The sequence below is a fragment of the Carassius gibelio genome, chromosome B25 (assembly GCF_023724105.1).
Source record: "Carassius gibelio isolate Cgi1373 ecotype wild population from Czech Republic chromosome B25, carGib1.2-hapl.c, whole genome shotgun sequence".
NCBI lineage: Eukaryota > Metazoa > Chordata > Actinopteri > Cypriniformes > Cyprinidae > Carassius > Carassius gibelio.
In genome coordinates, this window is record NC_068420.1 from 14360991 (window position 1) to 14387674 (window position 26684).

The window sequence follows — 26684 nt, forward strand, 5'->3', positions numbered from 1 at the left end:
TATTTCACTGCACAATATATTAACTGATGGACTGGAGTGGTGGGTGATGCAGTTTTTATCAGCAGCTTGGACTCTTGTTCTGACGGCACCCATTCACTCCATTAGTGAGCAAGTGTTAATGCGACATTTCTCCACATCTGTTCACATCAAGAAACAAACTCATCTGTATATGTATCTATTCCTTTAATATTCATTAATATTATCAAACTGGCTGCAAGAACACTATTGGATGAGAAGCTGAACTGAACTGGGCTGGATAATGACAATGTCAAGAAGCAGCTTTGAAATCATATATATTGTATAAAACTCTAGAATGCGCCTTGACTTGATTATATAGTTAGCTATTTTTAATATTTGTTCAGTGATTTTTCCATTGCTATGCCTCTATTTCAGCACAGAAGTGGACGTGGGAGTTTGTTCTACCTGAAATGTGTGATCTGCTTCTCCAGTAAAGTCAGCAGTCTGCTCCTGATCTCCTCAAACTCCTCCTTCTCCTGTTCTGTCACTGTGCCCATGCCGTCCGGCCTGCCAAAAAAACACGCAAACATTCAATGTTCTTCTTAATTCTTTACAACACCTGTTCACTAATTCCAGCTGCCCTTGAATCCTGTGCTTCAACCTCATAATCAAGAGATTTCTCAAAGATAACTGTCAAGTTTCACAATATTTCCGCAGAACTGAACAATGCTTTGACTCACATTCAATTATATATATAAAAACACACACACATAACATACAGTATATATATATATATAATGGGTGTCCAGATAACCCCCTCTTGTTGGGGTGCGTTGAAAGACAATAATTTTGTATCAGCGATAGCCAGAGATATTGTCAAAAACATTAATGTTTGGCAACATTGAAAGTATTTGGAATTTCCAATTAACATAGGCCTGTTACATTCTTATTTTCATTAGGCCTATTCATATTATGATGTTACTTTTATTAAATTAAAAATACTATTAAATATGCTCAGAAGAGCATACGCAGCACGCTGATATGAAGAAATACAGAGGAGACCGTTGACAAAGGATTTACTGAAAAAAGTTATTTTTGCTTTCTTCGCTTTCAAAAAAAATTCCCGCCGCTTCATATAACCCATATTGCACGTCTGATGGCAGATGGAGTATTCTGACGACAACTTTTCATACCTTTTCTGGACCTTGACACTGTTATTTACTTGGCAGTAGACTTCACATTTGATATATTGCTGTGATTAATATGCACGATATTGTTATCGTGGGCACTTCTAAATACCGTGAATAAATATACATTACAAATTATTGAGAATTTGTAATGCATTTTAAGAATAGTATTCCCATCAGCTGCTTAAAATGCACAACATCGCTGTATGCTGCTTGAAAGAGCTCGTGCGCTCTGATGTGAACAAGCACATGAGAAGCACATGGAGGAACACGTGAGAGACGGGCTGAATGAAAGCACATTCACTCTCTGACAGCAAATGGCGCCAAATGCAGCCCTTACCCTGTAAACCCTGTAAATAAAGCAGCTGTTCCTTTCTAAAACATATTTAAATAATCTTAAATAACCATTCAGATTTGTGTATTCCCTATGGTGTTAATTACAGAGCCAACTACTGAAATATTTAGACTTAATAGGCTATTTATCCTCAAACATTCATTTTTTCATTCATCCACTACAAATGCCCTAGATATTTTTTGAAAGTGTTTTGATCTTTTATTGTTCATTCACACTTTACATTATGGCTTCATTAGTTAACATAAACTAACATAAACTTCTGAACATTCATTAATCTTAGGTATTCCAATATTTAATAACACATTGTTAAAATGTAAAGTTGCAACTGTGTTATTTAATGAGCTAACATGAACTTTTTTTTAACAAAGATTAATAACTTCTATAGTAAATGTAGCTATTGCTCCTTTGTTTAGCTGTGCATTTATTGAATGATTACTATGCGATGTCCGAACTGATTACACTATATTTTATGTATTGCACTGTATTTTATGTAAAATCATTTTCTATTTTTAAACTGTCTTAAATTCATTTTAAGTCAATTTTTAAATCATTTTCATTTCTTGTTTTATTTTTGTGATTATTTTTCTTCATTACTTTTTTTTTTACTTTTATGTAAAGCACTTTGAATTACCATTTTGTACGAAATGTATTATATAAATAAACTTGCCTTGCCTTGCCTTGAATGTTAATGCATTACCTAAGGTCAACTAATGAGGTCTTATTGTAAAGTGATACCTATTGGTTTTTATAGTTCTTTTGCATTTTAATGTGTAAAACATTTAACTTTTATATGTTTTTCTGTTTTGCTTTATTGTTTTAAATGTTAAGTTATTTTTGTTATAAGAAAAAGTTATTTAACCTGTTAAACTGTATTATGACCACTTTTTAAAAACAAAATTCCAATACCGTGATAATACCGTATATCATTATAAAAGCATTATCAATTAACCGCAACAGGAAAATTTGATACCGGCACATCCCTACTTGGCAGTCTATGGGACAACTAAAAATTATAATAATAATGTCTAATCTCTGGTAAAAATGTATATTACCAGTTAACAGTAAATCTTTCTATCTATCTACAAAATAAAATGGCCACAGATTTAAACTACAGCTTCTCTCATTACCATATAACTACAGTACAACAATCAAACGTAGCCAGCATATGTTCAAGCACTAAGCTTTGCACAATTGCACTTTAAGAGCTAAAGTATTCATTCTAAAGTTCGTTTTTAACCGTCGACAATGGGCAGTTTAGTTAGAAGCCATTGTGCCTCGCTATCCAAACCCTGCACACTTTCTGAATGACACAGCTTAGCGCTGTAGAGAGAGCTTTCCATACACGCAGAGGTAAAGGCAACTTGTAAACCTGCCTGTTCTTCAAATCCCTCTCTCCATTAAATAAAATCCGCCTTTTCTTTTTGACAAGAGCCAGCTAATCCTGAGAGAGAACACAAAGAGGGGGTGTGAGGAGCGGCAGAAGACGTGTATGTATGAGCGAGCGGGAGAGAGAGAGAGTTCAGAGCCTGCAAATGAAAAGAAAAAATCTCCTTTCTGCATTATGGTAAAGGTGAAGGAGTGTATAAACTCGACATCGACCCTTTAATCTCGGTGTCTTTGTCTGTGGTTCTGTGTAGGCTCATTAGTTCTGAAGGAAGGCCTCTTAGTTTAACTGCTTCTAACAAGAGGCCTGGGAATTGAACTGTTAGCATGAGGGAGAATCTACAGCGTCGAGTCTAGCCTCGTTTGTGTTTCCCAGTACATCAGCAAAACTACCACTAGCAAAGCCTTACGACTTTAGTCCGTAATTAAGTCTCCCACAATTCACACATCCCCCCATTGACTTGACTAATGCTAAACGAATCCTTCAAAACTCGAAACACATTCAATAAACACTACATTATTAATGGTGTTTGCTAAGGAAGGCATGACTTTTGCTATCACTATTCTAGGATTTACAGTAAGGACGACCTGTTGGCAAGGGGCCAGTGTGAGTGAGTTTGGGGCCAGATGATTGAACATCGCTGTATGTTACATTTGTTGATCATGTGCATGTGGTTTCTTGCCTTTAAAAACAAAACACTTTACATTTTCGGCTACATTTGGTTGTAAATTCTGCTGATTCTGTCAATTCACAACAATTGGCAGATGAAAGGAAATGCCTATATTTATACCTATATCGTTTTCAGCTATTCTTAAAAGAAAATAGTACAGAATATATATATATGTATATATCACCATAATATCATTGTAATATTATATTTCAAATTGTCAAATTATAAACAATAATAATAATAATAAAAAAAAAAAAATTATTGGTTGTTGTAGTATATTATTATACCAGCATATATTATTATACTACTACTACCATCACCACCACGACAAATAATTGTTATATTATGACATATATAAAATAGAACCATTAAAACAAACATGAAATAATCAAAGTATTTTTTAAATATATTTTTGATATAGTAAATTATTTTATATATTTTAAAACATAAAATTTAAAATGCAAAATAAATAGTAAACTTAAAATCTATTATACTATTTTATAATATTGTTTATAAGTTATATTGTTATATTGCAAAAGTAAATGCATATTCTTTATAAACAAAAAGTATTTTTGCATGATATAAAAACTATAATGAAATATAATAATTAACTTAATTTTTTTTGCAAAAATAAATTTATAATTATATACTTAAAAATAAACAATAACAAATACTTGAAAGTAAATAATAATAAATAAAAAAAACATAATACATAATAAATAAAACCTTAAAAAGATACTTTAAAATGACTAAACTAAACTAAATTAAAGAGTTTGGCCAGTAAGCAACTACCTAGCTTTTAGACGGGCAAATAGCATAATTCCTTAAAAACAAAACATTACATAAAAACAAAACAAAAAATTTAGTTGTGCTTGTTATTCACAATGCTAATGATAAGGTGTTTTGGTATGAATGTGTCTGCAAAACCATAAACACAATGCAAAAAGAGTCAGACAGTAAGTACACAATCCCAACCAGCCCAACAGCAGTAACTCAAATGTACAGAACAATCTTGCAAAGTGTGGTTTCCTCCACCTCACGCAGTGCTGGCCCTTTGGGAACGGGTGCAGTGTGGCGGCCTGTTGGGGGTCCGACTTATTGTTTGTGTCTGATGAAGCGAGTGTGAAACATGGGCCAGTCAACGAGGGTTAAACACTGACGGAGTCTCGGGAAAGTCTGGCCGTGCTGAACAGTCCAGGAAGATGGTTGTGAGGTACAGAGCTGTGCGTCTACAAGGGAAACGACGCGCTCCACCCTCTATGACAGATGGGGTTGGTGTGTATCCGATCATATCAAGACCTCTCGGATGAGACAGAAGTGACAATCCAAAGGATGTATGTCATGTTTACAGTGAGTAAGTGAGTGTGCAGACCGGTGAATACACGGAGCAGCCGAGCATGATGGACAGGCGAGAGACTGACAGGTGAGAAAGAGGTTAGATTGTGATTCCTGTCACTCGCTGTCAGTCCGTCCTGGCCACTTCATCTCACACATGAAGCCTCACCTGTCGGCTTCCTCTCGCGTACTTGCTCTTCAGTCTCAAGCCTCGCCGAGCTCAGGGTGCATCTGTCAGTCAAGTGTAGGCGACGCTGCCTGAAGTGTGCCACGAGGATGTCTGCACTGACAAACATGTCTGAAAGAACACACTTCACCCTTTACAAACCGTTCCATTGTCACCTAAATCAGAACTCGGAATGCTAGAAAGACATTTACAGAAACTATTTTATATTATATTGTATTATTATAAGTATTATATTGATTCAAATACAAATATATACATATTTTTCGAAATTATAAATGTTTATTCAAATGCACACGTCCGCTGTAGACACAATGTAAGTTAATGTGGCTATCTAATGCTGCGTTTGAATTTCCATGCCACATTATTTGAAATTAGAGCGGGCCAAACATTTTTCTCTCGAAGCTCACCCATTGAGCAACCCTGAAATACACCGTGCACACATTTTTTGAAATCACTATGAAGAAAATGAATTCCTGGAAGCAAGCCTGCAGCAGAAAGTGTGTGGCCTCTATTGTAATCTACTAGAGTCAGTGGGTGGAAGATCAGAAATAAAGCCGTCATGAAATGAAGATAAACAAAGAGATTTTCTCCCCAGGTTCGAAGCTGCACACTCACTGTGAGCAAGGCTGCACTGTCACTAGTGCTCTTTGAGTTATTGACTGATGTGTTAGATTAGTTCTCATCTGAACTGAAGATTCGAGGTTATCTGGACCAGTTATTTTCTAGCTGTGCACGAGTTAAAAAGCCTTGAAGCTCATCACATTAGATAAAAATGATCTCATTTGTGGACTTTAGCTTCTCTTATTACCAGTTTTTGCTGATTATGGCTTTTGGTATTTCCAGAAAAACAACATTAGTTGTAGTATTATAAGGTAAAATAGGGAGGAACATTTTATTAAAATTGTATTACACAAGATAATTTTTTTATATATATAATGCATTTTTAAACAAAAACGTGATTCCACCACAGGATTAAAAAAAATAAAATAAAGGGTATTTAAGAGTTTTTAACTCACAATTCAGATTTTTTTCTCACAATTATGTGAAGAAAAGCCAAAACTGTGAATTATACCGAACATGTGCAAGAATAAAATGTTGCAGATACCTTTTTTTTTTCTTCCATGGAAGCCAAAACAAAAACGGAATTGCGTAATGGAAACTCAGAATTCAGAGGAATAAAAATACGAAATTGTGAAATATAAACTCAGAATTGCAAGAAAAAAGTCAGAATTCTGAATTCATATTTCACAATTCTAGTTATTATTGCACATACATGTATATTACTGTCAATCAATCTAACTAATCACATATTAATAAACACATTCATTCACACTGAATCTTCAAATTAATGTAGCAACAACAAAGATGGTGCATTTTAAATATTAATGGCATATTCTTACTAAGTAGCCTATTATTAATGAAGGCCAGCATCAATCATACCAATAATGCTACTGATATTTCTATTAAATGCATTTTTTCCTCAATTTTCTTCATTAATTATAGCCATTCAATATGTTGTTATACAAGTGACTATCTTTAACATTTAATAGGCTTTGAAATATAACACACACACACACACACACACACACACACACACACATATAATACAATGGTAACATCAAGATTGGGTAAAAGTGTCTTAGGAAGATCTGTGCACTACAATGGATATCATGCTGTAAAGAGTTCATTCTTTTTATTTACTTTCTGAATTTCCCATGAACACTCTCTGAGGGCTTCACAGCTGAACTCTCATTATTCAAATGACACCTCCTCCGACTAAAAGCGACTCATGCCAATTTTCCTCGTTTGTAACTGGTGATTAGCTAGAGAGGCTAATCATTACTGTTCCTAATTGACAAAATAAGCCATCAAAGACAGGGAGCACATCCGTGTGTATTTAACATCTAATAAGTCAATTGACGGCTGATTGGAGGTAAGTGGAAAACCAACGGCTTCCAGTGTTCGCTAAACACAAAGGACTTCGCCAACAAGTGGACAAGAGACATTGCTCATACCCGAGCCGCTTTCGCTTTCCTTTCACTGCTAACGTAAAGCGCATTTCCGTCTTGAACAGTCAATAATTCACACAATCAATTACAGAAAACAAGCCTGTTATATGAAATTCTGATCCTCGGAGGTCTCATGAAAGAAGAATTATTAAAATGTAGAAACTGCACAAATGGACTCCGTAATTATGGTTTAATTGCTTTGCGTTTTGAGATAATGGGGAGCCATTAATTAATTTGCCAAGCAGACGCTCTCAGTCTGTGTTTGAACATGGCTGCCACGCTGAGTGCCCCCCGAGTGATTAAAGAAATTCTTCTCTCTTGTCATTCCTTTTGTATGCCCACACATTATGTGCGGACAAAAGCCATTCAAAGTGTTTTTTGCTTTTTCTTTTTGTGATCTATCGAACATGTGGGACTTCTCATTTGTCCAACACAAATGAAATCCTTGATTTCAAACACTTAATACGTGAGAATTCAAAATGCACAACCTCCATGGGAAACAAATGTTCCTTGCTGTTTGAAAGGGCTGTGGGGCATTGCTAAAGTGCTTATTTTTATATAGCAATTATAAAAGAACATCTTTTTTACATGTGGTCAGGTGCTTACATTATTTTAAGCACCATATATATATATATATATATATATATATATATATATATATATATATATATATAGAACATTGGGACTGGAGTGAATTAACGGTAAAATAAAGTCACTTGCATTACTTACAGATATTTACAGATAATTTTATACAAATAATTACAGATATTACGTAACTTGTAATACTTGTATATACGTAAATATTTGTAAATACGTGACACTATTAATAAAAATGATTTAGTCTTTTATATGAATTTAAATCTGTCTGGACATCCTGTCTGTAGCTTAAACAGCAGAAAACAGCACTAGCATTGCCAGGGTCATGGGTTCGATTCCCATGAATAGCATGGAAGTTACTTTGCAAAAATGTAAATATAATGTAATATAAAGTTAAAGTTTATATTTATTAATATATTAAAATATAATATAAAGTTGTACAAAATAAGCCAGTGTTCAGGAAGCTACTGTAATACCTGTTTCCGTGGACGTGTGAGGCACAGAAGGCATAGCTGTAGTGGAGCAGGGTCGGGTCCACCAGGGCGTTGTTATCAGAGAAGTCCATCAGGTCTTTCAGGTAGCAGAGGTGACGATGACAGCCCCTCACCCCGTATCGAGCGCAGTACTCGTCCAGAACAAACACCTGGCCTGGGCTGAACCAACCCTGAAACACAACAGATCAGAGTAAAACACATTTACTGGAAACAAGCCTTTCCTGACTAGAGTACATCTCTGCCTCTCTGGACCATTTATACTGAACTATATCACATCATATTATACTATACTCTGATAGAATACAGTATTTTTGATTAAATAAATGCAGCCTTTGTGAGTATAAGAGACTAAATAACAAAAAAAACGCTATTGTAAAAATCTATTGTAGTGTATACAGAATATGGACATGTTTTTGTGACATATCAGGACACAACTCTGTATAATGACATCGGTATGACACAGGTATTACAAGGAGAGGGTAACTTATGAGGACATAAACCATGTCCCCATTTTTCAAAACGCTTATAAATCATACAGAATGAGTTTTTTTGAGAAAGTAAAAATGCACAAAGTTTCCTGTGAGGGTTAGGGTTAGGTGTAGGGTTGTTGTAGGGCCATAGAATATACAGTTTGTACAGTATAAAAACCATTACGTCTATGGGATGTCCCCACTTTTCACAAAAACTAACAAACAGACGAACAGAAAGACACACAGACTACTACACTGTAAAATGCTAAATTGTTGCAATTAGTTATTACAACTTACAATTCAACATTATAAGTAATTTGTTGTTGCAACAAATTAAGTGTTGATGCTTGAAATCATAAGTTTAGTTAACTTTAAGTTGGATATTTAAGTTACCTCAACAAAGTTATTACAAGTAACTGTACATAAGTAATAAATTCTAAATATACTCAAAATCCCTACAGTAGTAAAAAAGTAATTGAGTATATGTAGAGTTACCTTTAGATACTTTTCCCCACAAAAATACTAGCTCAAATCGGTTCCTTCTCTCAGAGACTCATAGATATCCAGCTGTATAATGTTTACTCATGTAAAAAAAAAATGTTTGTACAGTATGTCTTTGATTTGCTCATCACTTGTATTTTGAACCTTGAATACATGTCACTTAATAAAGGCATAAAACATACACATCATGTATCCGAAGGCCAAAAGCAAAAATGCCTATGATCGACCCCTGCAGAACCTCTAAAAAGTCCCCACATCCGCTGGGCATACCTACTGTAGTTTCTCCTAAACAACACTGCTACGCTAATTAAACACGAAGTGTCTCATTTCAGCACGCCTCTCATTTCACGCCAAGACACACAAAAAAACTCAACCGCAGCGTGCGAGACGAGCTCTTCCAAAAAATATTGTTAAAAACACCCCGTCTATTTCCAACATTTAAACAAACGAGTGCAAGGTTAAGTGCAAACAATTAATTCATAGGCAGAAAAGTCACACATAATGCGGGCGGGTGGAGATCGCCGCGAGGCTCCTGTTGCATTCATTAGCCCATTCATCCCTCACATAATAACTAAATTAGCCATGAATCTTACGAACTTAATTAAGACGCCTTCTCTGAAGGAACGATAGCAAATTAACACTTTGAGGGGGCCGCTCGCCCACGACGGTGCGGAGGGCCATGAATCAGGAGAACTGAGATGCGTCTCAGATGCTCGCAGGAGACCGACGGTCACGAGGGACCGGTGCTAACAGCACTGAGCAGCAGTCGAGATACCGAGACCCCGCGACCTTCGTGCAGGAGCAAAGACGGAAAGCTTCATTATAGTTCAATGAACAAAGCTGCTGCGCCGTGTATTTTATGATATCTACTCTAAGTGTCTCTGTCACCTCTTCCATGGCCCTTCCTTCATAAAGGTCTGCCTGACCTACGCAAACCTGTTCTATTGCCATCTACATTACTCTAAATGCTGGTTAAGTGCTTATATTACAGCTCTTTATTTTTTACTGATGCTATATGAATACGAGTATGATGTGTTACACAAAGAGCATCCAATCTAGCAATCTCAAAGCAAGTTTCTCACACTCACACGGAGGGGTTCAAGATAAACTCTCAACTTTGAGGAAAAATTGGCTTGGGGGAGTAAATAAAAGGAGTTACTCACCAGTTGGCTGGTCACCTTTTAGACATACAAACCATTGACTGAAGAAAACAGCTGTCGAGTTTTATAACAAGTTCTACCTCTGTGGAACATTTATCATCAAGAGTTTAACAAAGATGTCGAAAGCTTTTTTCCCCTCCAGAACTCCATGTGGTGAGTATTTCTATGCTGAAAAAAGTTGGGTGTAGAAACTATTTTCACTCAGAAATTTCACATTTCACATTTGTTCATATATATAAATAAATGTGACTAAATGTGAAATTTTAAAGTAGAAAAACTGAAATTGTATTTGTTTTTGAAAATAATAATAATAAAAAAATCTATTTCAGAAAACATACTATTTGCTATTTCTTGAAATGGTTCTATAATCCAATTATCTTAAAAAAGTATATTGGGGGAGTATACGGCATATATATATATATATATATATATATATATATATATATATATATATATATATATATTTTTTTTTTTTTTTACAGTTTAAGCATTTAAATGAAAATGAGGGGGAAAAAACATTAAAATTAATTTAAATTTGGGCACTTGCTTCTGATGTCCACAGGGCTTCTATAACTAGTGACAAGTTAATTACGAACATATACTATTATTAAAAGTAATAATTTTTTAACTCTTAAAATTAGGGGTGTGCACGGATAGTCGAACATTCTAATATTCGTTCTGCTCTAATTATTCGATAAATAAAGATAATATTCGAATTTCACAAAAAAAATACAAATAAAAATAATAATTCTCCACGGCATATTTGAAGATGTATGCAAGCAAAAAATTATTAATGAATGACTTATAACTGCGGTTTCCTACAGTACTTCAAATATGCCATGGAGAATCACAGAAAGTGACCGAATTCAAGAACATTGTTGCAGCATCTCTCAAGCAACAAATAAACACTGCTAACTTGGAGAATGCAGTGAAAACTCCTCTTCTCGCGTCTGCCCTAGACCCTCGGCACAAACATCTCAGGTTTCTAGATGATAACATGAGAGAAGTAAGAAAAAAAAAAACTTTTTTGAACATTATCAGAACATTTTCCTTGATGCGAGTGGTGCGGATGCAGCAGCCGCCACCAACGATGAAGAGGATGCAATGCCCGCTCGTCTGAAAAGGCTGAGCCAGTTCTTCAGCGATGATTACAGATAGTCCAGCCGAGACGAGTGTGAACAGTTCTTGCTGGAGCAATGTATTCCACCAGATGAAGATCCCATTCAGTGTTGAAACCAAAACATGAAGCGATTTACAAAACTTATTCACTTAGCACACCGTTATTTGTGAGTCCCGCCAACGTCTTATTGTTAACAGACTACGTAGCCGACTTCCCCCGATCATGTTTACATGCCCGTATTTCTTAACAAGAACATAAACAATAGAAAAAAAGCAAAAAAGATTTGCTTACAGTTTAAAAGTTTCAAAGTTAAGTGTAGGCTACGTTCTACAATAGCATTAATTGCTGCAGCCTGCTTTACGTTTTTTCTTTGTTCAATTTTTTTTTTTTTTGCTTTTAATCTGTACTTTTGTTTGTTTGCACGCATTGTTAAAGGTTTTCAGCTACAAAACACGATGTGTAATGTTCAAGCTTATTGTGTGTAAGCTTGTTCAAAATGACGGAAACAATAAATAAGGTCTGTCTCATTAAACTTAATTTAATTAAACGAATATTCAAATATTTGAATGTGATATTTGCACAAAACGCCCATCCCTACTTAAAATCTTTAAAATTTTTCGTCTCATGGAGGGAAATAAACATAATTTCAAGATATTATTGCTTAAAACCCTAATATGTTGCTGTGCTCTTCTTTTAGTTTTTCATATTTATTATATTACTATTTATTATTAATATTTTAATATTTCTTTTTGACATGCAAAAAATATATAATGAGTTCTCAAAATATTTAAATGCTAAATAAACAACTATAATTTTTTTGGAGCCAGTAGAAATATTGCAAGGGCAAGTGCAAATCTCAACTCATTCCCCAACTGGCCCAGCAAAAAAAAAAAAAAAAAAAAAAAAAAAAAAAAATAGGCCTGAGCTACAGCCCATCTTTCCACTTTTTCCCTGCGACTTTCTTCTTTGTCACAGTCCGTCTTGGTCAGATCTATTAATATTGCACCATTCAGGGCTGAGGCACGGTGGCCCAGCGCCGAGCTGAGTGCCACAAGATGTTCCACTCTGGCAAACAGATGGCCTGCTCGTGTCTTGGCTCCTAGCGCTCAATTAACCGCTAACGACCGACTGAGACGGCAGCAGCATCATCCTAACCAACACGGCCCAGTCTGGCTCTCCTTGTCGGGGAAAAAAATAAAAAAATCTCTCTCACACACACACACACACACAGAAGGAGAGACTGACGACAAAACCTTGCTTGTGGACGACAAAACCAATTTAGTTTTTTGGCTTAACACATATTATACAAAGAAAGTTTACTGAGAGAAACAAACATGCATGGTAAAAGAAAGAAAATACAGATTATTTATATATTATTTATTAATATTTCTAATAGGAATATATATATATATATATATATATATATATATATATATATATATATATATATATATATATATATATATATATATATATATTAATACGTATTATATTTCTATACATACTTTAGGCATTTACTGTTGTCAGAGTAAGTAAATAAGTAAACATATCTAAAAAAAATACACACTCTGACACACACACACACACACACACACACACATATAAAGTGTTTCAGTACTTGAGCACACATAAGACATGTATGAAACATAAAAGATATAAACAAATTAAATACACACAAAGTGTATGTATTTGTTTTGGGTTTTTAAAAAAAAAAATTAGTTTCATACATGTCTCTTGTGTGGTCAAGTCATGAATCACTTTATTTCCAGCAGTAACTGATGGTAATAGAAAGCTTTTCATGTCCCATCTATTACGGTTGTTTATAAGAGTGAATGTGGAGGAGTGTGTCCCAGGGAGAATGTGTGATTATGGGATGGAGGGTGAAGGGGATGTTAGTAATTACATTAAGGTTGGAGCATGACTGGTCATCACTGCCCCTAATCTGAAGACATGTTCACAGCCTGAACTTTTTGATTGCAAAATTTTTTTTTTTTATTCGCTTGCGAAGATGCACATGCAGGCCAATGAATCCAGTGTACACATTCCCTGTAGTCAAGAGAGAAAAACCCAAATATTGGTCTTTGAATCACCAACAGCTCACTGAGCCTAATCCCTGTATCAAACAACCTCTGACGCAAAAAAGAAAAGAAAAAAAAAGTTCGGCTTTGCAACAGCACCACTTATTGATTTTCCTTGAGGCTACATGTATTGATTGGGAGTTCTGGAATGAGCTTGAAAATCTGAGACTTGAAGGCTTTGTCCAGAAATTGCATTTGGTGTGTTATACAAATTGTACATTAACTAGTAAACATTTTTTTTTGTTGTTGTATGTAAATATACATATATATGTGTGTGTGTGTGTATGTGTGTGTGTGTGTGTTTGTGTGTGTGTAAATATAGGGGAATAAATAAATTTATATTTATTGCATTACATTAATAAATTATAAGATTTTCAATGTTTATGAAAGTATTACTGTCATGGAGTAAGTTATTATATAAGAATTTATATTAAAATAATTTATTTTAATCATATATTTATGTATGAGAATTTATACTAAAAGCAGCACCTTTATACATTATGCATACGCATGCTGTATTTTGACATCTGTTTTTGTATATTTATTTACATCTATGTATTATTAAAATCAGTATATGATTTATATATAAAATCAAAGTAAATAAAAAGTATATAAAATCACTAGCGACCCATAATCTACAAGATACATTAAGTAGGCAACCATAGTATGCATGTGGTTTACCGAAAAATCCCATTCCCCCCCTGTTCACTTGCCTGAAAACAGGCCCACTCCCCCACAGATGTCACATCCCAGAAGGCATGGGAAAAGCAGCACATTCAGGTGGCTTTTGTGGCTCTCTTTTTGCCGAACACAGAAGTTTGAACAAAGGCTGTAGAGCCTTCAAAAAGAGCCAAACGCAGACGGAGTCATTCAGAAGCTGAATGGATAGCAGAAGGTGCTCACTCAGAGCAGGTACGGAGCCACAATGAGTGAGCTAACACCAAATGGGGGGAAAATGACAACTGCATATTACTATACACTGTGTACTGAGTTATACATACAAAAACTAGCATTGAATTTGCACCATTAGCTGTGTTTGGTACCTCCACCAAACTTGTAGTCTATTGGGGACAATTCATGCTTATATGTGCCCCACGACTGGTCCAATTTCATAGCACGCACAGACATAAACATACATACTCAGTCCTCAGCAGGGATCTTGTGTTCAAGGCAGTAAATGGAGAAGACGGGATGCAAGCGGATGGTTTTCCTATTTGGGTTGTATTGATTGAAAGTGTTTATCCCCGTCTTAACTGTGAGCCCTGACTCAACCGGAGGGCTACAACCCTCCCCTCCAGTCATAGAAACCCCTCCCATATCTAATACTTTCACTACACAACACACACTCATTCATGACAAGACCTGAATGTGATTCTGGGAATGAGTGTAAAACATACAGAGCCTAATGATTCCCAAACAAATGAATCATTTTAATGAAGTAAATCAAAACCATGCAGCACGGCCTGTGCAGTCTACACCATTCCTGAGAGAATGATTCTTCTATGCTGGAAGAATCAAAACCAATCAGATGACCAGTGTAGTCCAACCGATTCCAGAACAAATGATCTGGTTCTTTTTAGTGAATCGAAAACATACTGTGCAACCAGTGTCACCAAAACAATTAAATTGAACAACTGAATAAATGATTTTCAGTAATTTATAACCATATAGCGCAACGAATGTAGCCCAACCAGTTCCTGAACAAACGATTCAGAAAAAACAGTGATTCCCAAATGATTCTTATGTGTCGGTTCTCTTTAAAGAATCAAAAAATACACAAGTGTTTACACTGTAGTCAAATCAACTGCTAAGCAATTGATTCCCACAAATCAGTTATTCTCATTAAATCAAAACCATAGGGCAGTTAGCACATGATGGTTTATATTATCCAGTTCTTGTGAATCAAACCCATCTAGCACAACCAATGTAGTTCAGATGATACCCGAAGAAGTGAATCATTTCCTTATGATTAATGTAGTCCTGAACGGGATGATGCTTATGAGCCATCTTTTTATTAAGTAAAAAACATGCAGAATGATTAGTGTAGTCCAGCTGATTTCCAAATAAATTATTCTTATGAGTCACTTCTTATTAGTGAGTCAAAACCATATAGCGCAACCCATGTAGTTCAATCAATTCGCGAGTTATTAAAAACGTAGCGCAACCAGTGTAGTCCAAACTACTCCTGAATTAGCCGTTTATTCAACTGTATATAAAACCACTTAACACCACAATTTAGTCCAAAAGATTCATAAATGAATGATACTTATAAATAATTTCTTATTAGTGAGTCAAACCCATATAGAAAAACCAATGCATCCAATATGATTCCCACACAAACTATTCTTTACAAGTCAAACACATAGATTCGTACAAATGATGTTGCGCTTACTTATTTCTAGTGCTGTCATATCATTAATCGCGATTAATCGCTTCCAAAATAAAAGTTGTTGTTCAGATAATATGTGTGCGTGTACTGTGTATATTTATTATGTATATATAAATACATACACGTGCATGTATATATTTAAGAAAAATATGTTGTTTATATATTAAATATATTTATATATAATGTAAATTATATGTATATTAATATATACATGGAAACGCATGTAAATATTTTCAAAATATTATGTATATATACATAGTAATTAACACAGTACACACACATATAATATGTATGCAAAAACTTTTATTTTGAATGTGATTCATCGCGATTAATCGTTTGACAGCACTACTTATTACCTAAATTATATCTTTACTGTCTTTACCAAATATTTCTTGAAAGTATAACACATCATCTCCATCGCAACACACTTTTGTGCTCTCACCAGGCAGGAAAATGAGTCGTTCATGCGGTGTATGAGTGTGTGTTTCTGCAGGATGAAGAACAGGCTGGCGTGGTCGAAGTTGCATGGCATGGCAGAGATGAGCTCCTCCACTCCCTGTCTCTGAGTCTTCTCCAAACCTGTGCCAGAAACACACACACAGTCACAAATCTGGCACACGCTGGCATACGGCACCGTTTTGTGCTGAAAATCCCATCCCCACCACGAGAGATGGCCAGTTAATGCCTGTTTGTGCTGTAAATGCATAAAGACGTCCATTAGGGCAAAGGAAACAAACATTAGCATTATATAAAAGGCCAAATAAATCTCGCAAACAATTTTATATGTACTGCTATTCAAAGGAAGCCACCGTAGTGGAACACAAGTGTGGTTCACACATCGAAGCGCTTTGTAAAAGCCTGAAATCTGTGTTTGGTTACACACTCTCCATCTCCGTACACAGCCTGAGTGTTTGCATTTCACCTCTTTTGGCCAAAGCTACACTGTGAAACGCAGTTTTCCACATTTCAGCTGGCAGGCGCTCTGAAACGTTACCGAAGCGTGGCTGTAAACTGCTGTAAAATATTAGCACTTTGTCCACATGCCCACATAAATATCAACCCCAAAGTGCTCTAATTTATCAATCGAACACCTCTTGCATTCAAACCAGCCTTCAGCCTTTTTAAAATAAAGGCCAAGTCTGGCCAAAACACCACCCTGTAGCCTTCGCTAAGCTGCGACGAGCTGAACGTTCTGATCTTTAACGCATTAAACGCTTAAAACGCCGCTGTGTGGAAACAGAATATAAACAAAAACGTGTGACTTCAAAGCACTTAAAGCGATTTTTGGGCGACTGGTGAAGACAGGCGAGTTGTATAAAAGTGATGTCACTCATTCTGATTGAGTCTCGACCTTGAGTAAAAGGAGCGCACCTTTATGAGAGCGCTGTAATTAGGACGAACACAGGCGCACGTTTGCCAACGTACGCATTCAGACTTCCTGACACGGCTTAGGCAGAGAGGAAAGGGGGGTGGGGGGGGGGATTGAATGCAGGAGCGAAAAAAAAATGTTGCGAAGGGGCCGAGGGGTCAGGAAAAGAAGGAGCCGAGAGAAAGAATCAAGGCAGAAAAAGCAGGAGAAAGCACTAAAAGTGTGCCCAAGTTCATTTCCAGTCCTTTCACGAAACGTCCTCAAAACGGGCTAATGGGAGGTCCGTGAAAAGCCTAACACTCGCTGGCGGCGTGTTGAGAGCCCACATATGCGGAGCGAGGGCCTTCGCTTCTCGAGGACCACAAAAGACCAAGGCTTTTGAGACACGTCTCCTGACGCCTCCATGGCCAGCGGCACCTTCTTGAGACGAGCATTAGTGATTGCTTTTATTAACGCTGCCATTTCTGGCATGCCAACGACTTGGTATTGACGGTGAAAAGCCCCGTTCTTGCCTGGAAGCAGTGTTGGCATTTGTTTTTGCCCCCCAAAACATCACTTGTTGGGTGCTCAGAAGTACGATCTCCCGATCGAAAACCATAGGCCCATTGTCTGTTCTTTTAATTCGATGTAGGTCATTTTATGTTCCTTACATCGAGAAAAAGAAGAGACAAATGAGGAGCATGTTATTGATCCACGTCGAGAGTGTGACGGATGGGGTTTGACAGGAGCAGCACATTGATCCGTGTCAACTTCAAGTTACCGCTATTATCCGTGGAGAAGTGGATGGAGTCAGTGCGGAGGGGGTGCGTCGTCTTTAATCCCAGCTGAAGGGGCCCGGTCCAGGCACTCACGCCAGCAGTCACATCCATCTGACATCTCTCCACAAGGCGGACAGGAGCTTTATGACAGGTATCAACATGGCAGCAGGGGTGATATCGCAGGTACGGCTCGGCGGGTCGCTTCAAGTGAATCCAGCTGGAGTCAGAAAGACTAATGAGGCAGGACAAGACATCGGCGTTCCTTCAGATATGAAACAGCGATCTGGCTATGAGAGGACTCCGGGTAGTGTTGAGCGTAAGGCGGCGAGACAGATCTCTGCGAATCAATCCATGATAGGAAATCCAATGTCAGGACGAGTTAATAACTTCATCGACTCGCTGAAACGTGGCGGATTTTGTTAACGGCCGTCAAATGGGACTGGATTTTAAGGGCATTCGCTTTCATTTAGTGATAAAATTCAATCTGTAAGAAGTATTTCTGAAAAAATGCATGACCTTTTAACTCGCCGAATACTTTGGTTATCACTGACTGTGATGATTTCCGGGCAATCATTTCGTTTTGGCGATCCGAGGAAATTTTCAATGTTCTTTTTAATCAAACAATTCGCCATCATTCGCTTCGGCTTTTGCATTGAACCTTGGAGGCATGAAAAGATGTGTATGAAGTCCGGTAAGACAAGAATGAAGAGACCTTGAAAAACATTTTATGGGAGTCAAACGGCGGCGCTTGGGAAGTCGAGTGCCAGCGCATGCACATTATTAACTCATAAAAGCCCGTTTTCATGTTCACAATCACCATCAGTGTTCAAAAAGCAAGCTTTATAGTGATTATATAGCAGATTTATGAGCAAAATGCTAGTTTTAAGCCATGTTCCTTAGCTTTTTTTACGTTAAATGAATGCCCTGGAGCACACAGAACGCTTCTTCAGAGGCGATAATGATATAAACCTCATTCGGCTCACTCTCCGTTTGTTGAAAGTGAGCAAACTGTAGCATTTGAGTTGTGTAAGTGCTCCTCCTTTCACTCAGCAGCAGTGTTTGGGTTATTCAAGCCCCCCGCTGACATTTGTTTAGACTGTGTCTGTGCTGCGGCCCGATGGATCGATGGCTGGCCACCACAACCTCCGATTTCAAAGTCCTTTCAGGAGGAGACGGCTGAAGGTGGCAGAAAAGAGCCCACCTTATTTTAGGTTTGAGGGTTTCAAAAAATGGTCTGAAATCAAGAAAATCACAATCTAAAAAACACATATTTAAAACCCTTCATATAACATACTGAGTAAGGACACGGGGGCATCTTTTTGGGCATTCCCTCCTCTGCAGTTCTGCTGGTTCTGGGCGGGCGCTACTGGTTTATAGGATTGACCTGTGGCACGGTACATGGCCTGGACCCAAAGAGCGCGATCCTGATCGTCATTGCTGGCGAACACCACCAGATCCCCTTCTCGGACAGCACTGAAGAAAGCTCTGCCTCCCTGAAGACCTGCAGAAATTGGTTTTAGCAATTAATACGTCATTTTTTTTTCTTTCAAGAACACTTCACTGACAAAAACGCTCATGAGTGTTTCTCTTGCTCTATTTAGGCATCTACACATCAACAATAATGTGTTTCATGCAGCTGATGCTAAAAAATAATGCTCACACTTTATTGTAAGGTTCAGTTCTTGCTATTAACAAACCATTAACTATGACTTTTGCTTCAATAAACTCATAATTTGCTGCTTATTGATAGTTGGTAAGGCAGTTGACACGTTTAGGTATTTCGGTAGGGTTAGAGATGTAGAATATGGTCACAATTAATAATATGTGCTTTATAAATGCTAATAAACAGCCGATATGTTAATAATAGGCATGCTATTAAGCTAGTTATTAGTGAGAATTAGTCCCTATACTAAAGTGCTACCAAAATAATCTCAACATAAAGTTGCTTTGGATTCTAATAAACATTAAAAAACAACAAACACACACACACACACATTTGATAGATATTTATATTTTGATAAAATATATTATAAAATGATTATGAACACAGATATACAACTTTCAACATAATACAGATATTCATTAAACATTTAATACTCATTTGTGTATAAAAATATATAAAAATAACATTTCAAAACATTTCTAATTCCTTACATGTTATTTCCACCTCATTTCACTCCGTGTAATTAACTATATTCTGGTTTTCTACATGTCGTCCCCGCTTCATTTAAGCTCATAATGTGAATCTCTTTCGAATGCAGCAATTTTAAGACAGAGGTCTCTGATATTCATTTTAACCATGATTATTCATCCAATTTTGAAGTAAAATCTAAACGCCCACACGAGCATTAGTGTTGAAGCGTGCGTGTACCTGGCTGCGGATCAGAGTAATCTACCGTATACCCGTCCAACTGCATCAGCTCATGCGGCTCGGACTTCTTCTCCCGGTAACTGCACATAGCAAATGTGTACTGACTCACCTGAACAACACAACACACAGGAAAACATCTTAACACAATCCTTTTTTTTCCTTCATCCTAAATTGTAATACAATATTATTATATTTGTACAGTACACAGAGCTTAAACATTTTTAGAATTTATATCCAAACTGTGTTATGTCACAAATGCAGGTACCGCATTATACTTTTTTTTTTGCAAGGATTTATTGTGGTATTTTACTCAAATGGACCAGTTTAAAATAATGATGATGTCACAATGTTCTCTGACAGGTCAGCTATATTCTTGTTATTATTTGTGTGTGTGTGTGTGTGTGTGTGTGTGTGTTACACATCAAATTCAACAACAGAACCTGCTGATTCATTCAACAAAATCACTGTTTTTCCCCCCGTAAAATATTTTACACAAAAATGCAATTTTCGCAGATGCAGGATAGTGATTTATTAACTTATTTTTTTAAATCAGTGATGCAGCACTCCTTTATACACACACAAAAAACTAGTTTTCCTTCAGAAAAACAACAAGAACTACATTTGTAAACACAGAATGCATGAGACATTCAAAAATGAATATGCTGGGGGGAAATAAACTTTTATTTTCTTTTTTTTCAGCAGATGAATTAAATGTATATATATATATATAAAGCTTCAATCAGGAAATCTGCCCACCTGGACAAGCACAAAATATCTCCTCTTCCATCGCTTCCAGACTCTCTGGCCTAAAGCGTAAAGATACCTACAGAGAAATAAAGATATATTACGACGAGTGTCATGGATTCATCAGATCGACAGCAGAAACGTCCCACGATATTTTCATTCACGAACATGATAAAAAAAAAATCATCATGTTAAAATATAACAACATATCGATTAAGCCAAGGTCAAAAACCCTTATAGAAAGTTTAGGGAGTTTACTTGCAGTCGTTCATTAATTCCCCAAACGCATGAATTCTGTCCGGTTCACTCAATGACAGAGAGGAAAAAACATCGGCTATTGATTAAGCGCACATTCTCAGAACTGTGACAAAACAGAAGGATGTGTGCAGAAATATGGGTGAGGTGAAATCAATTCTTCAGAAATGGACACACAGCGCCTGTGGGGGGAAAGCTCCAGTCAAGGTTGAGGGAGCAGTGAGTGCATGGAAGCGGGCCAGTCTGGGTTAACATGTGGCAGAGGTAATCATCCACTTGTGAAAGTGATTTTCAGCTCCCTCTCCGACACCTTTCTGATACACATGATCCCAATTAGATGGCAACAATGGCCGGATAACGGCGGGCGAGACGACCTCCGGGTGAACGGGCGCGCCGCAGGCACTTTCCAGCCAACTTCAGCTCAATCTGAACAATAATAGTAATAATAATAATGACAATCTTCTGAAGATACAAAACATTGGAAGTAGTGCAGGTAGTTTAGGTGGAGACCAGTCAGCAAATGCAGAAACTGAAGAGTTGCATTAATAGCATTTTTAACTGTTCGACGTGATTCATTCAGAAATACAAGGAATATTTGATTTCACAAAAGGAATCGTACAAAAATGAATACAAATCACAGTTTAAATTACAACACTGGCTAATAAAACTGAAATTGAGCCAGATTCATCCTTTTAAGCTGATATGATTTTTTTTTTTTTCTAATCTACTCAAAAGGAAGCACTCAACTTGCACTCAACTTGTTTGCAAAAAGACTTAATTTACAAATAATCTGTGCTTCTCATCGTTCATTAACATCCGAAAAAAGTCTATAGGTTTTATCACTCGAATAAATTGCACAATGCAAGTTATGAGTTTTTAAACGTGATACAAATGTTAACCTCACAATTTATGTCAATATGACTGTGAAAAGTCCTATTAAACACTGAGGAAATAGTCTCTTTGAGAAAAAAGAGGCATTACATGTCAGATGTGAGTGGTTTTTATAACGGTTGTAGTGCCCCCATGTGGTTTAATGGCAGTATTGCAGAAAACACTGGTTTTTAATTGGGCCTTATTTGTGATACACAAACTGAACAGATTTGGAACTGCAAACTCAAAAAGCATTATTAAATAATCTGGCATTTAGTTTAGTGACTTAATATATGTTACATTTTTTTAAATAATGATTTGCATAGGAATGCGTTCTTGTAATTGTCAGGACACTGTTTCTTTGCTTTTGAACCAGTGTTGTTAATGTTATCTAAAACTAAATAATAAAAAAAGTAATTCAATAAAATTTACATTTAAATAAATTAGAATAAATTAGAAATGCTGCAAACGGCAACTAACTAAAATATACTTTGGAAGACAAATTAATAAAACTTAAACCAGCCGTAAAAATAAATCTAAAAACTGAATCATGAATGATTTGCATAGAAATACATAACTGTAGCTCTCAGTACATTGTTCCTTCATTCTTTGCACTTTACTGAAATTACATATAAAAAAAAAAACCTGAAATATTAGTGAATATTTCTGGTCTGGGACCTGTAGGAAAAAATAGAAATGGTGCCTTGGCAACAACAAGAAAGAAATTTAAATTTGTTTTGTTTGTTGTTATGTACTAAAATAACTAAAACTACAACTGCAAAAAAAAAAAAAAAAAAAAAACGAGGCGAGGCGAGGCGAGAAAACTTTACAAACGAACAATGAATGAATGAATAAATAAATGACAAAAACGTAACAAAATGTAAAAATATTGCTAAATACTATTACGGTATAGAAATAATACTAAAAGAGCGTATTAAACTCCCATTACAATGCTATATTTTTCAGTCTTCACCACTTTTAGCATAGGTAGTATAAAATATGACATGCAATATAACAAATCAGTGAGTCATAAATGCGATGTGCGGCTGTAACCGAAGGGTAAGGTTAAAAGAGATTTTATGAGAGAAAAATGCAAACGTGTAAAAAGGGCTTTAATGTGTGCCCTGGCCCTCAAACGAAAGAGGGCAAAGATGGTTTTAAAGGCATACAAAAAGGAGTAAAAAAGGAGCATGAGAGAGAAAGAAAGAGGCAGTGAGCATAAGTGAGACCGAGACAGACTGATCAGACTGGCTCTCTCTCAGGGCCACGCTGGGGTCACTCCACAAAACTGAATGGCTCCCAATTCTTCAGTCGCTCTGCTGATAAACAGATGGCTTCTTTTAATGGGGTGCACTCAACCTGAAAATCTCCCCACCGATCACTCTCTCTCTTCCCATGCACTGGGACAGTCATCAGGTGTTTGTAATGAGTAATTGGACAAAACCTAAGACTGAAACGGTACGATTTTGGTCTTACAAATCTCAAATGCGACCAAAAAGCATCATGAATTTAGCCTGTTCCTCACACAAATGTGGCTTTATAAGATTTGGATTATGCTGGAGGAGTCAAATGCTGTGTTCAAGTCCTCCTGGGAAGTTCGTATTTACGAGATGGGAAGTCGTAATTATGACGTCAAATGTGTTCAAGTCACTTTGGTCAGAGAAAGATGGCAGTCTAACATTTCTACAAAACAACAACAACAACAAAGTATTTAAACACTACTTTTACAAAATGACGAATAAAGAGTGTACATCGAAAGAAAAGAAAGTTTAGAGTTGTTGTGGCGTTCATGTAATTTCTAAATGTGGTCTTTCTGACTTGAATGCACCAAAATACTATTTTCAAGTATAGTTTATTTAAAAATATTGTCTGAAGCGTCTAATGGAAAGAGGGGGAGTAAATAAAATTTGAATTTTTATTTTAGATCAAATCAAAATAAAATGTCACAATTGGTGTGAATGTGATTCTCAGCACAGTATCTGTGTGAGAATGGTGTATCTGTGTGAAGTGGTCCTCTGCGATGTCTTGTGCGGTCGGTTAAAAAGGTAATTGCAGGTTGAAGAGGCTTCTGCCAATTAGAGCAGGCCTCTCAGGGAGCCGCTCTTTAGAGGAAGCACACAGGGCCTCTGTGTAATTAGCAGTGATCTGACCCCTGACCCCGTCCTGCTGAGGGAAGGACCCCAGCAGCTGGTCCCGCACATCTTCACTACAGCTACTCACTTTTGAGAACTGTGGTATTAACTGACAGAGCCCAGTCTGGATGAGTAAATACAGACAGACAGAAGGATCCGTCGTTTTTTCTCCTCCCTTGCAATAGTGTTGCTTTGAAAAATATCAAATCTGAATTCTTATTCTAATACACGTTCTGTGTAACAAGAGGAGAACAAGAGGAGACTCACACGAATAATAAATGCTCACAAGGTGGCACTATAACCACATTTTGTCCAAAGCACCTAATTCATATAAACTTGCTTGCAGCTGAATGCTGTTAGTTTTTTCCCCTTCAGTCAAATGCTAACACACACACACACACACACACACACACACACACACACACACACACACACACACACACACATACTGACAAATACCATTACCGTCATTACAAGTTTGCTTTAAGACATTTATGCTGATATAATGCTGATTATTTCCTAACTGTGAGAATAAAACTTATTTATCCATGGATTTTCTATTTGTAGTTTTCATCTGTGCATTGTTTATTCTCTTAACGTGGCTTCTATAATAGCACATGAGGACGTATTCAGATTCTGGGGGTCAGGATTGAGCGTCATCACAGACGTACCCGCTGTGCTTCATGTTGGGGGGTTTGTCCATGCGGACCGCCAGTTTGATTTTCAGATCCACGTCTTGGCTGTTCTTAGGCACTACCATCTTGTGCAGCTCTGCCGTTTTGGGCCCGTTTGTAGTGGGGTGAAGGACCACCTGCACAGAACGAGAGAAAGCAAAAGAGAAAAACGTTGTTAGGACAGATACACCTGGATAGGCAGCTGGAGAGATAGGTGTGAAAGGGAGGATGGGAGAGGAGAGAAAAAGAGGGTTAGACTGATGAACAGAGAGAGACAGCAGGAGAAAATGGATGGAAGAGGTGCAGTCTGTTTGGTGCGAGTCTCTAACGGGAAGTCTCCATCTGTTACTCCAGGAGCATGAGCCCTAATCACAAGAGATTTCCTCGCCTGTAGCTCACTTTCCCCTCACACTCATACAAACACACATGCCCACACTGTGTGCAGAACATCTGTTCCCACAACATCAGCCAATAACTGAGCATGTTGTCCAGATCGAACACAGAAGTAGCTGGATGTAAACTTTAGCGGTGGATGGAAGGACAGACTCTGGTCTCACCCTGCCCAGCTCCTTGTCCTCCAGAGCCAGGACTCCAGTGCTTTCAGTGAAGAGTTTGACTTTGACCGCGGGCAGGGGGTGTGTGGTGGTGAAATCTCCTTGTGTGCCCCACCTGTAGAAGAAGAAAACAAATCAGCCGTCTCAATAGGAGACTTCATTTTGTATTCACCACTTCTCCAGAAGTGTCTGCTGAATATTTCCTGTCTTTGTTTGATCAAATTAGTATGTGGGATGGTAAAGTGTGTATTTGTTTTTGTAAAACTTTGCTTTTGTAATTTATATATATATTCAGTGTTTTATTTTTATTTTTTCCCACTAATAAGAAATCTCAAATTAAACACACCAAACATTGTGTCTGTTTGCATATGAGATAGATGTTGACATCAAGACATTAAAAATATGTTGACTCAAAAAGCAAGACTAAAACTTTTAAGTTTAACTCCAAAAAAACGAAAATAAAGACGATACATAAAAAAAATAAAACTTAATTCAAAAAGCAAGACTGAAAACAAAATTTACCTCTGAAAACAAGTAATTACTCCAAAGACAAGACTTAAAACAAGACTTGACTTAAAAAAACAAATGACTCCAAATACAAGACTTAAAACAAGACTTGACTTCAAAAACAAGAAATGACTCTAAACACAAGACATAAAACATGACTTGACTTAAAAATAAATAAATAAATAAAATAAACCCAAAACAACAAATTACTCCAAAGACAAGACATAAAACAAGACTTGACTTAAAATAAATAAAATAAACCCAAAACAACAAATTACTCCAAAGACAAGACTTAAAACAAGACATGACTTAAAAAAATCAAAATAAATAATGACTCCAAAGAGAAGATTTTGAACAAGATTTAAAAAAAACAAATGACTCCAAACACAAGATTTAAAAACAATCCGCCTTCAAAAACAAGAAATGGCTCTAAACACAAAGCATAAAAACAAGACTTGACTTAAAAAAAAACAAATGACTCCAATCACAAGACTTACATTAAGACTTGAGTTTTGACTAAACAAAAAACAAGAATTGACTCCAAAAGCAAAACTAA

At 36.6% G+C, this 26684-nt stretch overlaps 1 protein-coding gene across 7 annotated transcripts in view; it reads right to left on the reverse strand.

The window, feature by feature from the left end:
• cadps2 (Ca++-dependent secretion activator 2) overlaps positions 1-26684 on the reverse strand; it is a 122803-nt gene that overhangs the window by 27274 nt on the left and 68845 nt on the right. For all 7 annotated transcript variants that reach the window (XM_052597786.1, XM_052597785.1, XM_052597784.1 and 4 more), the window contains exons 7-14: positions 25625-25736; positions 25065-25204; positions 21149-21215; positions 20393-20501; positions 19316-19522; positions 16337-16473; positions 8159-8346; positions 424-525 (exon numbers count right to left, since the gene is read on the reverse strand). In XM_052597786.1, the coding sequence (XP_052453746.1) occupies positions 424-525; positions 8159-8346; positions 16337-16473; positions 19316-19522; positions 20393-20501; positions 21149-21215; positions 25065-25204; positions 25625-25736 (1062 nt within the window). The remainder of the gene's footprint in view (positions 1-423; positions 526-8158; positions 8347-16336; positions 16474-19315; positions 19523-20392; positions 20502-21148; positions 21216-25064; positions 25205-25624; positions 25737-26684) is intronic.